Source organism: Dendrobates tinctorius, unplaced genomic scaffold (assembly GCF_039654945.1).
Source record: "Dendrobates tinctorius isolate UK_male_01 unplaced genomic scaffold, ASM3965494v1 ptg000007l, whole genome shotgun sequence".
Taxonomy (NCBI): Eukaryota; Metazoa; Chordata; class Amphibia; order Anura; family Dendrobatidae; genus Dendrobates; species Dendrobates tinctorius.
In genome coordinates this window covers 27,682,161-27,701,066 of record NW_027361675.1, presented here as the reverse complement: position 1 = coordinate 27,701,066, position 18,906 = coordinate 27,682,161, and the positions used below count along the sequence as shown (strand labels likewise).

The window sequence follows — 18,906 nt, the reverse complement described above, 5'->3', positions numbered from 1 at the left end:
TGCCTGATAAATTGTCCGTACACATTCGATCAGGATTTCTCAATTTTTTCTATTAAAACCTCATCAGACCAATATAATGCTTAGATCCCACCAGACAGGCCAAGATGACATTTGGGCTTCGCCATGTGTTGTGAAACGCCATAATAAAATTTAAAACATTTCTCTTTTTTTCTTCTGAAATCACTAAGTTATTACAATAAGTACAGAATGAGTCATATATTTTGTTAAACTAAACATGGCTGCAGCTATTGAAATGATGTGAAGAACATGATCACTTCAAAGTCCCTCAACCAATAAGTAGGGCAATACATGCAGCCGCACACTCCGCTCCCGAGGGCCGTCGGCAGTGCCGGATATTAACATGCGAGACTCGTCTGAGTTTCTCGCATGTGTGATCCCGGCCTTTGGGATACACTGTTTTAGATATATGTTGGCCATCCCAATGTGTATGGATGACTGACCACCTCCCAACCTGGAATGCTTTGGCGTGTTGGATTTCCCAAAGGGATCCTTTGATCTACCAGCCTTTAAACAGTTGACCAAGACCCACTGAATATGAAAGAGTCTGGCTGGTAATATTTCCAAAAATGTTCTTAATTATATAAATACCTTATGAAAGAATCTAAAAAGCAAATTTATGAAAACTACTTAAAAGAAAAGCTGGTCACGGGACAACTTTTATTTTACAAAAGCACAATAACAAATCTGCAATGTATGAGCTTGCTATGGGTAAAAAAAAAAATACAAATTTTCGTTCAGTTTCATAAATCTTACTTCTGCCTTTAGCTCTTCATGTAGTCTAATGCAAGTCATCCAGTATTGCCTGATATATTTGTAGCTTTATTTCCTTTACTTTGTCCCAACTTGCCTGATTTTGGCATTAAAATCAGAGGTGGCACATTTACAGGTTTGTCTGCTTTCAGTATAAGGCAACTTCAGGATGACTCATTCAGACACATTTAACCTCAACGCAAAGTGATCTGTGGTTGCGTAGCTAAAAGCTGGTAGGCACATAGCTCACAATACATTGCAAGACTATTATTACGTCTTGCTGCTTCAAGACTTGCAAGTGTTGCTAATTTTCTTTTTTTTTTTTTAATATATGCAACACTGTCATTTTTGGATTTCACAAGATGAGATATAAAGCTGAAAAATAATTGCAATCAAATGTATATTATTTTTTTGACCCCCATAAAATCACTTTATCAATAATTTTCTCCCATTACAGCTGATCATAAACATAAAGATTTGCCAACAAAACTACTTACCAGATCTCAGCATTCTTATTTCTATTTATTATTATTATTTATTTATATAGCACCATAGATTCCATGGTGCTGTACATGAGAAGTGGTTACATACAAATTACAGATATCACTTACAGTAAACAAACTAACAATCACAGACTCATATAGAGGGGAGAGAGGACCCTGCCCTTTTGGGCTTACATTCTACAGGATGGAGAATATTTCTTTAATACTTGTAAAGAAACATGCACCAAACAATATTTTTTCCAAGATAGGAGACTTTTTTCTCAGAATAATCGTAAAACATAACTTGTAAGGGTGTGTGCACACGTTGCGGATTCTGCTGCGGAATTTTCCGCGGGGATTTGTCTAAATCCGCAGGTCAAAAACCCTGCGGTTTATCTGCATATTTTCTGCAGTTTAGCCTGCGGTTTTCCCCTGCGGTTTGACGCCTGTCATGGAGCAGGTGCTAAACCGCTGCGGAATCCGCACAAAGAATTGACATGCTGCTGTTTTGAAACTGCAGCAAATCCGTGCGGAAAAATCTGCACCGTGTGCACTGCAGTTTTCATTTTCCATTGCTTTAATGGTACTGTACACCGCAGCAGAAACTGCTGCGGACCTGCAGGACCAAGACCGCTGCGGATCCGCTGCAGAATCTGCAACGTGTGCATACACCCTAAGACTCTGGTCACATCTGATATTCTATTTGTCTGCAGAAAACAGAATAAGTGATTTCTTGCATCAATTACACAAATGGAAGCAGAAGAGCCCCAGAGATTATTATGGGGTCTGTATGGGTTCTTTTTAAAAAAATATTTTTTTTAAAGTTCAAGACTTTTTATCATTTCTAAAACATGGTCACCAAATGGACCCCATAATAATCAATGGGGCCTCGCTGCTTCCATTTGCATAAAAGATCACTTATAACGATGTCCCAGCGATCCCACCAACGATCCGACATGGATGGGATCGCTGGGATATCGTTAGACAGCCCCTCCAGCGATCAGGACCAGCGAGCAAGCTGGTTTCTAATGTAAACATCGGGTATCCAGGAGCCGCGGCTCTTGGATACCCGCTGTTTACCTTGGAAACCAGCATGTACGCCGGTTTCCAAGGTAAACAGCGGGTATCCAAGAGCCGCAGCTCCTGGATACCCAATGTTTACATTAGAAACCAGCGTCGCTGATCGCTGGTCTCTCGCTGCCACACACAGCGATGCGTGCTGGCCAGCGAGAGACCAACGATCAAAAAATGGCCCAGGCCAATCGAGCACGATCAGCGATACCCGGCAGGGGGGCTGGTCGCTGATCCCCGTCACACACAGCGATCTGCCTGGCAAGATCACTGTGGCATCACAAAATCAGCGATCTAGCTAGCGAGATCGCTGTGTGTGACGGGGCCTTAAGAGATAAGAATAATAGTGATGTCTATGTCCAGCTTTAGCCCATTCATAACCATCATGTAACCCTTGTCATACCCCTACCATTAGTAACTTAAAAAGAGGATATACAGTGGGTACGGAAAGTATTCAGACCCTTTTAAATTTTTCACTCTTAGTTTCATTGCAGCCATTTGATAAATTAAAAAAAGTTAATTTTTTTCTCATTAATGTACACTCTGCACCTCATCTTGATTGAAAAAAACAAAAATGTAGAAATTTTTGCAAATTTATTAAAAAAGAAAAACTGAAATATCACATGGTCATAAGTATTCAGACCCTTTGCTCAGACACTCATATTTAAGTCACATGCTGTCCATTTCCTTGTGATCCTAATTGAGATGGTTTTACTCCTTCATTGGTGTCCAGCTGTATTTCATTAAACGGATTGATTTGTAAAGGCACACACCTGTCTATATAAGACCTCACAGCTCACAGTGCATGTCAGACCAAATGAGAATTATGAGGTCAAAGGAACTGGCCAAGGAGCTCAGAGACAGACTTGTGGCAAAGCACAGATCTGGCCAAGGTTACAAATGAATTTCTGCAGTACTCAAGGGTGGCCTCCATAATCCTTAAATGGAAGAAGTTTGGGACCACCAGAAGTCTTCCTAGACCAGGCCGTCCAGCCAAACTGAGCAATCGTGGGAGAAGAGCCTTGGTGAGAGAGGTAAGAAGAGCCCCAAGATCACTGTGGCTGAGCTCCACAGATGCAGTAGGGAGATGGGAGAAAGTTCCACAAAGTCAACTATCACTGTAGCCCTCCACCAGTTGGGCCTTTATGGCAGAGTGGCCCAACGGAAGCCTTTCCTCAGTGATAGACATATGAAAGCCCGCATAGAGTTTGCTAAAAAACACATGAAGGACTCCCAGACTATGAGAAATAATATTCTCCGTTCTGATGAGACGAAGATAGAACTTTTTGGTGATAATTCTAAGCGGTATGTGTGAGGAAAACTAGGCACTGCTCATCACCTGCCCAATACAATCCCAACAGTGAAACATGGTGGTGGCAGCATCATGCTATGGGGGTGTTTTTGAGCTGCAGGGACAGGATGACTGCTTGCAATTGAAGGAAACATGAATGCGGCCAAGTACAGAGCTATGCTGGATAAAAACCTCTTCCAGAGTGCTCTGGACCTCAGACTTGACCAAAGGTTCACCTTCCAACAAGACAATGACCTTAAGCACACAGATAAAATAACAAAGGACTGGCTTCAGAACAACTCTGTGACCTTTCCTGACTAGCCCAGCCAGAGTCCTGACCTAAACCCAATTGAGCATCCCCGGAGAGACCTGAAAATGGCTGTCCACCAACTTTCACCATCCAACCTGACAGAACTGGAGAGGATCTGCAAGGAAAAATGGCAGAGGATCCCCAAATCCAGGTGTGAATAACTTGTTGCATCATTGCCAAGAAGACTCATGGCTGTACTAGCTCAAAAGGGTACTTCTACTCAATACTGAGCAAAGGGTCTGAATACTTATGGCCATGTGATATTTAAGTTTTTCTTTTTTAATAAATTTGCAAAAATTTCTACATTTGTTTTTTTCAGTCAAGGTGGGGTGCAGTGTACATTAATGAGAAAAAAATGAACTTTTTTGAATTTACCAAATGGTTGTAATGAAAGAGTGAAAAATTTAAAGGGGTCTGAATACTTTCCATACCCACTGTATATATATAGTACATTCATATATTCTAAACGTAAAGTGCTATGACATGTTGCATGGGGTGGTTGGGGAATGGCTTGTGGGACCCTGCTGATGCCGGAAATAAATGTTCCTATTGAACGAATAGGGCTGTGTTGCAGTTCCCTAGCGTAGCGGGTGGACAGAGGAGCCACTTCGCATAGGAATAGAGTTATGTATGGCCAGGGAATAAGTTTGGCAGACTTCCTCAAATGCACTTAAAGGGTTTTTTTCATGAACAATGTTCATTTTAATTCACTAGACCTTGGAATAATAATAATTGCCCCAATTGAATCTGTTTAAAAAAAAATGTTTCTGTGCTGAGATAATCTTATTAATGTTCCCCTGCTGTGTACTGTGTAATGGTCATGTCTGATCGTGCAGGGAACATGGTCTGATCATACCACAGCTCCTGGGCAGGGGGAAAGCAAAAGAATATACAGACACAACAGCACGGGATCACAGCTGATTCTTTTTGTGAGGTAAAACATTTCCATGCTTGTTTTTAAACAATGTTTTACCTCAAAAAAAGAATCAGCTGCAGTCCCATGCTGTCCTGTCTGTATACTCTTTCTTCCTCCCTTGCCCAGGAGCTGTGGTATGATCAGACCATGTCCCTGTACGGTCAGACACAGCAATTACACAGCAGGGGCACAGCTATAAGATTATCTCAGCACAGGAAAATATTTTTTAACACATCCAATTGTGGAACTTGGTATTATTCCAAGGTCTATTGATTAAAATGAACTTTGTTCTTGGGACAACCCATTTAAGCATGATGTGAACCCAGCCTTAGATATGCACAATATGCCCTTATAACACCCAGGTCATGTAATTGTTGCACCACTGTATGACCGCTGTATGTATGAACCTGCAGGCACATGCAGAGTGGTTAAATATTTTTGGAAACAAAGCAATGGTTTAGGCTAAGTTCACATTAGCGTTCGTGGGCTTTGCGGAGGGCTGCGTACTTCCTTTGTTAAGCTCCGCCTACTTTCGCATACTTCTTCATGTGTCCTTCATACTTATCTTTAACATTGGGTACGCAGGACATGCGGATGTATGTGGTTGCGTTGTTTTGATGCGCCCGCCGACCACACGGGAACACAGGTTGCGTTTTGTGCGGACGGCGGGCCCGTCAAAACGACGCATCCGCATACATCTGCATGTCCTGCGTACCCAATGTTAAAGATAGGTATGCAGGACGCATGCAGAAGTTATGCGGAAGTAGGCGGAGCTTAACGGAAGACGTACGCAGCCCTCGGCAAAACCCCCGAACGCTAATGTGAACCCAGCCTTAGACAGAGTATAAGAAGGTGAAATCTGCTTTTTTCTCATAGACATTCCCAAGGGCACTTACGGATATTTTTCTGTCTAAGGGTATGTTTCCATGGTCAGGAAACGCTGTGGATTGGACGCTGCGTACAGCCACAACTTCCAATCTGCAGCGTCCAGATGTTACAGCATAGTGTAGGGGATTTTATGAAATCCCATCTCCACTATGCGTGCAGGAACGCCTCCGGCATCCCTGCGTAACCGTACATGCGGAACATCTTATGTAGACCGCAGCATGTCTATTTATCTTGCGGAGACGTTCAGTCTCCCCAAGATAAATATCACAGTCCTAAGTTTAGAATGCGGCGATTCCGCACAGTTCAATGAACACATGCAGAATCACCGTGCGTACAAAAAGGGGGCAGCGCTTGGACGGAGCTGCGTCCTAAGTGCTGCCTATACTGACCGTGGAGACATATCCTTACACTTTCACAAAAAGATAATTATTTTCTGATCTTTGCACTAAACCATTATGAGAGACATAGACCCACAAACATTTACTTTTACTGCAGGTTCTGTATTGGTAACAGTATACATTGTCTAACTATGTTTGGTGCCTGCAGATGCTCAGCCTACGGAGGCAGAGACTGTAGTGTGGAACCAAGTCAATTCCGTTCTGGAAGAGGCCCAGGGGATCTTGGCTGAGCTGCAGTCATACCGGGGCGCTGGGCAGGAAATACGAAAGGTGAGACTTCTTGTCCTCTTGTAATGATCACTGTCTTCTGATGTTAAGGTGGCTGTTATTACATTTCATCCAGAATAGCTTTATACTAAGCAATTATTTAATTATGGTGTTTGTTGCTAATTACAGTTTATTCAGTGCATAATTACACATAAGACAGGAGGAGTTGTCAGCCTCTTTCTTGTGCCTTCAGAAATGCTTTCAAGAGATCAGTATACGGCTCATTAAAATCTGGCTTTTAACAAACTGACACATATTTTACTGTCTTAAAGAGAATCTGTCGCCAGGTTTTTGCTTCCTGATCTGAGAGCAGGATAATGTAGGGGGAGTCTTTGATTGCAGCAATGTTTCACTCATTTTATTGGTTTCTGCAATTTTGATTAAAAACTTATCTGCTGCAGATCTAGCAGGACTCTGAGTGCTGATCTCTGTATAACCCCACCCACACCACTGATTGGCAGCTTTCTCTGCACACTGTGCATAGGCAGAAAGCTGCCGTGAGTGGTGGGGTGGGGTTAGACTACCTGGCAGCAGGCCATGTAGTCCTCCAGTGATAATCACCTGCTGATAAAACATGATTTTATAAAAACTACACTAGGCAGTCCAGTAAGTGACACATCGCTGGAATCGGGGTCTCTGCCCCTACATTATGCTGCTCTCAGATTAGGTAGCAAAAACCTTGTGACAGATTCGTTTTACTAACAGTATAGCATGTCTCATTTATTACAGCTAGTATAAAAGAAAGAAAGGAAGATGTGCTACCATGTCTAACGTTAAATGCACAATGTATCTGTGCATTTAAACATTTTTTATATTTTAGCATTCTCATAAGCATCCGTTCACCAGAAAAAGGACAAAAGTGTGTTCTTTTGAACTCCGTTTGAGTGATATGCATCTGCATGCTGTTTGCGTAGCTGTGTGGGAAAGACCTGCTGACTGCGCTTCACTATAGAGCATGCCACCACAAAACACATACCATACAGTATACTTATTTATTTATTTTTTTTTTAAATGCCTAAAGTGAAATGATATTTTGATATTTTCTGACTGTACCTCCGGAGCATATGCACCCAACAGTTGCCAAAAATGCTCTGTGTCCATAGCCTGATTTGCATTTCCATCCATTGTTTCCAGGTAGCCTTACATTGGATACTGCCTACCTTCTTGTGGTGTCACCCCTACTATATGGTGTGTGTCGTACAGTCTTCAAATACCCATACCATAAAGTGCCTCACCATAAGTGGTACACAGTCCAATCCTTAAAGCGAACCTGTCAGCTGGATTTTGCTAAAGGCCCTGTCACACTAAGCGATATCGCTAGCAATATCGCTATAACGTCACTGGTTTTTGTGACGTTACAGCGATATTGCTAGCGATATCGTTATGTCTGATACCTCCGCCCGGCTCCCCCGCTGCTCATCGCTGGTCGCGTGAGAACGTCCTGGTCCGTTTCTCGTCGTCAGCTTCCTGCTGGGCTTCCTGCTTTGGAGACGAGCGACGCGTGGACGCGGGCGGGAGGACGTCGGGATCACCTCGTCTGACAGGTAAGTAGCGACCCCCATCCCCAGCGATGTCGCTGGTGAGATCTGCCTGTGTGGCAGCTCACTAGCGACCACTTAGCGATGCACCAGCGATCCTGACCGGGTCATATCGCTGGTCGGGATTGCTGGTGCATCACTAAGTGTGACAGTACCTTAAGTAAACTACAGTCATTAGCAGGTTGCCATTGTTAAACTGATACCTGGGGTGAAGAAATCCATCCTGTGGTTTTTGTATAATCAGTGCTAGAAGTTTTCAGTTAATGATATACCCGTGCTCTGGGGCGGGACTGTAGGCAGAGTCTTGTCTTCCTGTCCTAAGCCAGAGACCTAAGAAAAGACCTGCCCACGGGCTGCCCCGAAGAACAAACAGTCTGTCTCTATGATGAGGAACACGTTTGTGCTTTGGGACGGCCTGTGGGCAGGTCTCTCCTTGGTTTCTCTGGCCTAGAGCAGGAAGATAAGACTCTGCCTACAGTCCCGCCGCAGAGCACACTAATTGCACGAGAACTACAAGACAGATTTCTTCATCCTGGGTATCATTTTAATCAGTTTACACTGTCAACCTGACAATGCCTGTAGTTGACTTAGCAAAATCTGGATGACAGGTTCACTTTAAATATCAGCTTGATACATTGACCAGAGCAGCCACCACCATACATTGCCAAGATGTTATACGCTACTACTAAAGGCTCATTCAGACATTCATGGCAATCCATCTTAGAATGGATTGCTAATGCACGGACTGGCCATAGCTCTCTCAACCTGATTGTGACAGCTTCATATACTCTTTTTCTATGAAGCTGTTATGCTTGGATCAGGAGAGTCGCAACCTGTCCATGCATTGCTGTCCAATCTTGATGACCAAAGAAGAATTCAATACCTAAAGTAATCTAATTCTATACATCACCTTGCGCAACCGCACACATCGTACACCAAAGTCCAGCCCTGCATGGTACCCACTGTGTATATTAGCTTTAAGGTGGCACTAGTAATGTATTTTAGTCTCAGTATCATGACTATACTCTCCTTACTCTCCATTGTAATACTGTATATGCTGAACGTTAGGACCATTTCCTTCTGATTGATTGGCGCAGCAGTTAATGGAATTATATGGATAACATATAGGCATCTCACTATTATCATGTTCCTGTCCTAGGCCATCCAGAATCCATCAGATGTGCACCTACAAGAGGAAGCATGGAGAGCTGTCTGTCCTCTTGTAGCTAAACTAAAACGCTTCTATGAATTTTCTCTACGACTTGGTAAGTTGGTTAGTAATTTACTTCCTGTAAAACAAAAAAAAAAAAGGCTAAAAGTGTACCTCCAATTATTTAGCGAGAACATTAACATTATAGGGTAGAAGTTTGCACAATAATCATTTTCTAAAAACATTGTATTGTAGATTCAGTCTCAGGTCAATCCCGAACATATTTATGTAGTAGGAAACAGAGGATCAATGTATCTTTTAGGTTCCTGTGTCTACTAGGCTAGCCTACATTATAGAAGGCAATGTGATTCTACCGACTGGACCTTGTGCTCCTGCAGCCGGTGGAGACAGGATCTGCTAAACAGGTTATTTCAAAGAACTTAATTGGTTTACAATGTAAATGCACTGAAGCAAAAAAAGAGTTAGTAATAACTTTTAAATTAAAGAAAGAAATAAAAAGAAGGAAAGAAAAGAAAGTGAACAATCTGAATGTATAATGAAAGTTTAATTTTAGCATTATATTGCGGTAACTTGCTAATGTTCCAAAACGCAAACATTTCCTTAAATGTTTGACATTAGCTTGTTGTTCTTCACAGAAAACGCATTGCACAGCCTTCTAGAAGCTCTTACATCCCCCCCATATGCTCCGACACAGCACCTGGAGAGGGAGCAGGCCCTGGCCAAACAGTTTGCCGAAATCCTGCACTTCACCCTCAGCTTCGATGAGCTCAAGGTATGAAGGAACTGACCACTATCAAGATTTTTTATTATTCGTATTTATTCAATAATACTAATATTAGGTACCTTCACTTTTGTAAGAAATTAAACTGAACCTGACAGCTAATGCGTGCTACCCAATCCATGGGCAGCATGTATCAGACACTAGCCGCGTGATTTCAGCCATATACGCAACGGCATTTCAGAGAAAAACATAGTTTGAATCCCACTGAGACGGGACTGAACCGCATGGAAGACTAGTTGGCTGGTGGGTCCCTGGTGGCTTCCCACTGCCTTGGAATGATAGGTCTGTCCTAGCGTGCATGTATAGGGAGAGACCTATCACTCCAGGGCAACTGGCAGGGAGAAGCTGCCGAGGAAACGCCTGCCCGATCAGTCTCCCGTGCTGCTCAGTCTCGTCCCAGCGAGGACTAAACTATGTTTTTCCCTGAAAAACTGCAGCTATTTCAGAGTTAAACATATACGTGTATTGTTGAAATTGTGCAGCCATTGTTAGATACATGCTGCCTGTATTAGACTTTTGTAAATGCACCAAGACTTTTCAGGAGAGCCCTTCTTCTCTAGGTTCTTACTTTAATGTAATCACTGTAACCTAAAATTATTTCCCATGCAGCACATTTCTCACTATTAACCATTATTACTCTTTTAGAGTATTTTTGTCATATTATTTTCTAGCCTCTCATATAATGTAACTGTTCTTTCCCCTTAGATGACAAATCCTGCAATACAAAATGACTTTAGTTACTATAGAAGGACTGTGAGTCGCAACCGGCTGAACAATTTCCAGGTAATGTCCACCTTGTGTATGGCCGCTCAACTTAACCCCTTAACGACCAGGGGTATTTTTGGTTTTGCATTTTTCCCTCCCCTTATTTCCAGAGCCATAACTTTTTTATTTTTCCATCTATATGGCCATGTGAGGGCTTATTTTTTGCGGGACGAGTTGTACTTTTAAATGACACCATTGGTTTTACCATGTTGTGTACTCAAAAACGGGAAAAAAATTCCAGGTGCGGTGAAATGGCCAAAAAAGTGCAATCCCACACTTGTTTTTTGCTTGTTTTTTTTGCTAGGTTCACTAGATGCTAAATCTGACCTGCCATTATGATTCTCCAGGTCATTACAAGTTCATAGACACCAAACATGTCTATATCCTCTTTTACCTAAGTGGTGGAAAAAAATTCCAAAGTTTGCTAAAAAGAAAAAAAAAATTTGCGCAATTTTCCGAGACCCATAGCGTCTCCATTTTTCATGATCTGGGGTCGGGTGAGGGCTTATTTTTTCCGTGCCGGGCTGACGTTTTTAATGATACCACTTTTGTGCAGATACATTCTTTTGATCGCCCGTTATTGCATTTTAATGCAATGTCATGGCGACCAAAAAAACGTAATTCTGGCGTTTTGAATTTTTTTCTCGCTACGCCGTTTAGCGATCGGGTTAATGCTTTTTTTTATTGATAGATCGGGCGATTCTGAACTCGGCGATACCTAATATGTGTATGTGGGTTTTTTTTTTACTGTTTTATTTTGATTGAGGCGAAAGGGGGTGAGGCTAGAAGCATGTGCAACCTGATCGGCTCTGCTACATATGGGCGATGAGCAGATCGCCCACATGTAACAGATTTACTGCTGCGCTTTCAGCGCCGACCACCGGGTGGCGCTGAAAGCCATATGCCTGGAACAACCATAGAGCTCTCAGAGACCTCTGGTTGTCCAGGCAACATGACGCCAACCCCCGATCACGTGACGGGGGTCGGTGATGACGTCATTTCCGGCCTGGCGGCCGGAAATGCTATTTAATAGGCCGCTGTCAGCTTTGACAGCAGGATTTAACTAGTTAATAGGCGCGGGCCGACGTCGATTCCACTCGCGCCTATTGCGGGCACATGTCAGCTGTTCATAACAGCTGACATGTCCCGGCTTTGATGCGGGCTCAGCGCCGGAGCCCTCATCAAAGCAGGGGAGATGTCTGATGACGGACTGTGTCCGTCATTGGACATTAAGGTGTTAAAGGGAATCTGTAACCCGGTTTTTGCTACCCTGAGAGCAGCATGATGTAGGGGCAGAGGCCATGAATCCAGCAATGTATCACTTACCTGGCTGCTTGTTGTAGTTTTGCTAAAATCACTATTTTATCTGTTGCAGATCTACTAGTTATCTGAATGCTGAGCTCTGTATAACCCCGCCCACATCACTGATTGGCAGGTTTCTGTGTACACATAGGCAGAAAGCAAAAAATAAACAGTGATTTTATTAAAACTACAGCAAGGAGCCTAATACGTGACACATCACTGGAATCAGGGTCTTGGTCTCTACATTATTAGGTGCCAAAAACCTGTTAACAGATTTGCTATATGTATGTTATTATTTCTCAGGAGTTTTCTTTGTCTATCAGGTGGACTCTGACTGTGATGTGAACAATGAGATGGCCAATCGCATGTCCCTATTTTATGCGGATGCCACTCCAATGCTGAAAACTCTGAGCAATGCAACCACTAAGTTTGTCTCTGAGGTGGGTGTTGTCATGATATAGGACATGGTTTATGTCCTGCTCTCTCAGGGTTAACTTTTGCTGGCCTCCCTTTGGATCTGGGAGGGGTATTTATACTCACTCTAGACTAGGATTCCCTGTTAGCTATACTGCTGTTCTGTCTGTGTGTCTGACCCCCTGGTGTGCGTGTATACTGCATTGCTTGTTTGCTTCCCGTGTATGACCTGGTCTGTCCGCTCACTCTGTTCTCTGTCTCACGTTTTAGTACTATTGTCTTCTCCAGTTTTGACCCCCTGGCTTGGCTATTGTTACTCCGTTACAGTTTGTCCCTATTGTACCATCTATTGCCCGTTCTGGTTTACTGATCTATTGCTACGTCCTGACTATCCATTCTGTCTAATCCTTTGGTACTGTCATGCTATCTCATGCTTGGACCCCGAACTGATCTGGTTTACGTCCCTGTCTATGCTCCTTGGTAACTTTGTCCCGTAGTTACCATTCTCCAAAAAATGTTTCAGCTCACCCCGTAGCGTCCTCCAGATAGCAGGAACCACACCGTCGCACGGAGCCGCCCTGGCCTGTGGATATGGGTCGCCCTCCCAGTGCTGTGGGGTACTCGGTACCGGGCCGGTGTCAGGGGAATGTGTCACAGCAGCAGTGACCTGGACCGTGGCCCTGGGCGCCCAAGTCAATGGCGGAATGTATATGTAGTTAATAGAATGGAAAAGTTTGTGACGCCACCTGTGGTGCTCGGCAATGGAGGTGTTAAGCCGACGCTGCAGACAGATCCTCTGGGACAGATGGTAGGATGCAGCAGTGGTTGTATAGCCCTCCACAGGCAGGGCTGATGTCCCAGGGCAATGTAGTTGTAATGGTTATGGAAAGGCGCAGGCAGTGTAAAAGATGGTACCCAGATGTAGCGGTGCTGAGTGGGTTGGCGGAAGAATGAATGGAGAACACCGAGGTTTGCAGTTTCAAAGCTTTACTCACAGTCTGCTGTAAACAAGGGTGCCTGCCTCCGGGCCGTGTCCTCCGGATCAGAGACTCAGCCAACCTCCAGGCCAGATGGAAAGCTCCTCCAACACTCTGCCAACATGTACCTTTCCTGAACGACTCCTCTATTGCGCCTTAGGGTGTGAAGATCTCCAGTACTGTGGTACTCTGGAGTTCCTCCTGTCAGATGTTCCTAACAATTCTACTCGTATGGCAGACAGCTATAGCCTCTCTCGGGGACCCCTTTCTCCAGAGTCCTGGCTCTCTATTCGATTACTGTTGTGCCCCAAGTCTTAGTTGGGAGTAGTGCATTTACAGCCAATTACTCCACCGGTGTCTGCTGCAGAACCATAAGTGTCCATACAACCTCGGGGACCGGGCCCCGGCCTTGCGCTGAGAACCTATAGGCAGGGTTCCTCTTCCAACCCACGTCTCCTCTCTGTTCTCCTACTCCTTTGTTCCGTACTGATCCTTCTCTCTCTTATGGAAGCTTAGGTTGCAGTTCTACGTCTTTCTCCTTCTGTTCCTTTCCCGTGCCAGCTGGCTCAGATCACTGAGGCAGCTGCAGCACTCCTTCCTCCATCCCTTCTTCCAGGGATCCGCACTCCTGTCTGAGTGACTTCTTACCCGCCTGACCTTCTGCCAGACTGCACCTCTAATCCTACACTTTCCCACTCTTTTATATATCTAAACTCCACCCACCTCCCAGCACATCCAGTGTTCCATGCAGGGAACCACCAGAGGTGCTCTGCCACTCTCTAAGCACTTAGCCGCAATGTGGTTGTGCAGAACTACCCTGTTGTGTGGGGTGCGAGTGTTGGAGCGTGGAAAGGAGTTCCCACCTTACCTGGATGGTGAGGCACTACACCTTAGGAGAAGGTGCAGGACCTCTGTGGCGACTGAGCCTCAGGGGCGCCACAGATAAAAGTCCAAACACACAGTAATCTCCAGCGATCACAGGCAGGAAGGTAGTTATAAAAAATATTCCTTTATTTCTTTTCGCTAAAAGAACATGTTACAGGTAGTGGATACCCCAGTGGATGGTAAAAAATCCAACGCGTTTCAACTCAAAAGAGTCTTAATCATGGATCCATGATTAAGACTTGAGTTGAAACGCGTTGGAATTTTTACCATCCACCGGGGTATCCACTACCTGTAACATGTTCTTTTAACGAAAAGACATAAAGGAACATTTTTTATAACTACCTTCCTGCCTGAGATCGCTGGAGATTACTGTGTGTTTGGACTTGTAGTTACCATTCTAGGAGTTTTCCTACAGCTCCTAGCTCTCCGGAGCTTAGGCCACGCCCTCAGCAGTCACGTGCTTCAGGTCCTGTTTGTCTGAAGCACGCATTTTCACCGCTGCTGCCCCACTCCACAGGTATCTTTGGGCACAGTTTGTTTTACTCAGGACACACGCACTGGCTCAGTGAGCAAGTGCAGTGCGGTGTTCCTGACAGGTGTAATGAGTACAAAAGCGATGACTATTAACATTGCATTGTAGTAAATTGGGATCTACAGGGCTCATTTGCAAACAGAAAAGTGCTGTAAGCAGATATACAGTGGGTACGGAAAGTATTCAGACCCCTTAAAATTTTTCACTCTTTGCTTCATTACAGCCATTTGGTAAATTCAAAAAAGTTCACTTTTTTTCTCATTAATGTATACTCTGCACCCCATCTTGACTGGAAAAAAAACAGAAATGTAGAAATTTTTGCAAATTTATTAAAAAAAAAACTTAAATATCACATGGTCATAAGTATTCAGACCCTTTGCTCAGTATTGAGTAGAAGAACCCTTTTGAGCTAGTACAGCCATGAGTCTTCTTGGCAATGATGCAACAAGTTTTTCACACGTGGATTTGGGGATCCTCTGCCGTTCTTCCTTGCAGATCCTCTCCAGTTCCATCAGGTTGGATGGTGAACATTGGTGGACAGCCATTTTCAGGTCTCTCCAGAGATACTCAATTGAGTTTAAGTCAGGGTTCTGGCTGGGCCAGTCAAGAATGGTCACAGAGTTACTCAGAAGCTACTCCGTTGTTATTTTAGCTGTGTTCTTAGGGTCATTGTCTTGTTGGAAGGTGAACCATCGGCCAAGTCTGAGGTCCAGAGTGTTAGGAGTCAGATTTCTGCCCTTACTATGCAGGAATCTAGACCCTCACATTCTGCAGTCTCCTGCTCATTTTCTACTACAGAAGAGACTGCAGAGGAGATTGCTTTGCAGCAACTCTCTCCGGAGGCTAAGTCCTTCTTTCCGTCTTCTGAGCATGCTCATGGGACGATCTCCCATTGGAGTTCGGGAGTCAGGTGCTCAGGTCCTGCTCCTAATTCCATTGGCCCAGCTCAGAGTTCTGGAGACTTCCGGAAGGTCCCGTTTGCTATAAAAAGCGCGCATGGCTGTTCCGCCATGCGCTAGTATAGTCATACTTGCTGCTGTGTGTATGTGGATGGATGCATGTTCTGGTGAATGACTCATTTGAAACCCCATTCCTTTGATATTACGATTGCGTGAGGGATTGAGTTAAAGCCAGTATTAGCGCCAGCGCGCTATTGCTCCACAGCACACCTGCTAGCGTCCCACATCGCGCTTGCGTTACTGCGGTGCTACCCTGCGGCTTTCTCCACACCGCGCTGCTGTAGCAGCGTTAGTTTGCGTTCACAGTTGCAACGCTCTTCACACGAACAGTTAAGGTAGGTCTAGGTGGATGTAGTGCCGTCATCTAAGGCTACTCCGGTGACCTGTTACTGCTTCTGTGTCGCTGAGTCCCTGTGTCGCTAACAGGCTCAGCGTTATTATATTATCTTTTGTTTTCGCAGCTCTGTGTGTTCAACAGAGATTGCTTGGTGCACCTGGGTGATATCTAACCCGGTGCACACTACCGCCAGATTGCTCTGCCACCAGCTAGCAGCGGTTTCAACACCTACTGCACGGTGGACCCGGAGTGGCGAACGCACTTTATTTATATTTTTTATTTAGTGCCTTCCGCCACTCCTAACACAGAGCACTCTGGAAGAGGTTTTCATCCAGGACATCTCTGTACTTGGCCACATTCATGCTTCCTTCAATTGCAACCAGTCATCCTGTCCCTGTAGCTGAAAAACACCCCCATAGCATGATGCTGCCACCACGTTTCACTGTTGGGAATTTATAGAGCAGGTGATGACCAGTGCCTTGTTTTCTCCACACATGCCACTTCGAATTATCACCAAAAAGTTCTATCTTCGTCTCATCAGACCAGAGAATCTTATTTCTCATAGTCTGGGTGTCCTTCATGTGTTTTTTTTAACAAACTTTGTGCGGGCTTTCATATGTCTTGCACTGAAAAGAGGTTTCCGTTGGGCCTAACTGGTGGAGGGCTGCAGGGATAGTTGACTTTGTGGAACTTTCTCCCATCTCTTTACTACATCTGTGGAGCTCAGCCACAAGGATCTTGGGGTTCTTCTTTACCTCTGTCACCAAGGCTCTTCTCCCACGATTGCTCAGTTTGGCTGCATGGCCATGTCTAGGAAGACTTCTGGTGGCCCCAAACTTTTCCATTTAAGGATTATGGAGGCCACTGTGCTCTTAAGGCCCCGTCTCACTAAGCGATCTCGGTAGCGAGATCGCTGCTGAGTCACAACTTTTGTGACGTAACAGCGATCTCACCAGCGAGATCGCTATGTGTGACAGCGATCAGCGAGAGGCCCCCCTGCCGGTATCGCTGATCGCTGCAAGAAATCTCTGGACATTTCTTTGGTCGCTGGTCTCCCGCTGACCAGCACGCATCGTTGTGTGTGACAGGTGGGAGACCAGCGAGCAGGTGTAAAAAATAATAAAAAAAATAAAAAATATAGTTATTCTCACCTTCCGATGTCCCGCGCAGTCTTCCGGCCTCTCTCCACGTTCCGGTCCCAGTGATCCTTTGCACGAATGACCGCGAGACTTTGTTATCCCTCGAGACCGTGACATCTCGCAGTCATTCGTGCAAAGGATCACTGGGACCGGAGCGTGGAGAGAGGCGGGATGGCTGAACGGGACGTCGGAAGGTGAGAATAACTATATTTTTTATTTTGATTCTATTTTTTACAGCGATAGCCAGCGATGCCGGGCGCTCGGCCTCGCTGTGCTGATCGCTGGTGAAGCTGTCTGTGTGACAGCTCACCAGCGATCACATAGCGACTTACTAGCGATCCTGACACCTTGATATCGGTGTCGGGATCGCTGGTATGTCGCTTAGTGTGACGGGGCCTTTAGGAATCTTGAGTACTGCAGAGATTCTTTTGTAACCTTGGCCAGATCTGTGCCTTGCCACAATTCTGTTTCTGAGCTCCTTGGCCAGATCCTTTGACCTCATGATTCTCATTTGGTCTGACATGCACCGTGAGCTGTGAGGTCTTATATAGACAGGTGTGTGCTTTTACAAATCAAGTCCTATCCATTTAATGAAACACAGCTGGACTCCAATGAAGGAGTAGAACCACCTCAATGAGGACCACAAGGAAATGGACAGCATTTGACTTAAATATGAGTATCTGAGCAAAGGGTCTGAATACTTATGACCATGTGATATTTCAGGGTTTTGTTTTTTTTTAATACATTTCCAAAAATTTCTACATTTGTTTTCTTTTTCAGTCAAGATGGGGTGCAGAGTGTATATTAATGAGAAAAAAAATGAACTTTTTTGAATCTACCTAATGGATGCAATGAAACAAAGAGTGAAAATTGTAAAGGGGTCTGAATACTTTCCGCATGCACTGTTTTAGGTTGTAGTAGATATATAGGTTTCCGGAGACTGAGCGATGTATATACAAGCTGGTATACATCTGCTTTGGGGACCAAGTGATGACTGGACACATAAGCTGATGATACTTAATATACTTATTGTAATTCCCTTTAGAACAAGTCTTTGCCTATTGAGGACACAACAGACTGCCTGAGCACAATGGCATGCGTGTGCAGAGTCATGCTGGAAACTCCGTAAGTACTCAGACATGATCTTGTTATAAAAGCTGATAGTCACACATACATGGCATGTACATTCTCATCCTGTCACTGCAATCAAACACCTGATTGATGCCCGAATAAGAGAAAGCTAAGGTCCCATTCACACATCAGAGCTTCATGTACGTGTTCTAAGTTAAAAGCCCCGTAGCAGTAATATAGAGTTTCCAATTTAAATTTTTTAATCATAATTTAACATTTCAGAAGATTTTTAAATATTCTCTAAGCAAGCAGGGAAATGAACTGCACCGCACTTAAATCACAGCCGCCACATGTATAAGGTGCGTTGCTGCTTAATAAGCCATGACGAGCACATGTAACCCAACACTTCGGGTGCACACCAATAGAAAAAAGTATTGGTAATAGTGGTGCAGAGAAAAGATAAAGTGGCACTCACCAGTCTAGAAGTCCATTCTTTATTAAACACGCGGTTCACAGCATGTCCACAGGGAGAATGGGAGATGGATTATGTGAGTGATGACAGCCATTTCGCGCTGTTGCGCTTCTACGGGTCGATCTGCTGTGAACCGCATGTTTAATAAAGAATGAACTTTTAGACTGGT

The 18,906-nt window shown here is 44.3% G+C and overlaps 1 protein-coding gene across 6 annotated transcripts in view; it reads left to right on the top strand.

Annotated features, from left to right (window-relative positions):
- The window catches only part of LOC141087068 (CYFIP-related Rac1 interactor A-like), a 92,590-nt gene that overhangs the window by 65,618 nt on the left and 8,066 nt on the right, over window positions 1-18,906 (top strand). For all 6 annotated transcript variants that reach the window (XM_073572946.1, XM_073572947.1, XM_073572949.1 and 3 more), the window contains 6 exons: window positions 6,276-6,397; window positions 9,092-9,197; window positions 9,739-9,875; window positions 10,590-10,667; window positions 12,275-12,391; window positions 18,240-18,319. In XM_073572946.1, the coding sequence (XP_073429047.1) occupies window positions 6,276-6,397; window positions 9,092-9,197; window positions 9,739-9,875; window positions 10,590-10,667; window positions 12,275-12,391; window positions 18,240-18,319 (640 nt within the window). The remainder of the gene's footprint in view (window positions 1-6,275; window positions 6,398-9,091; window positions 9,198-9,738; window positions 9,876-10,589; window positions 10,668-12,274; window positions 12,392-18,239; window positions 18,320-18,906) is intronic.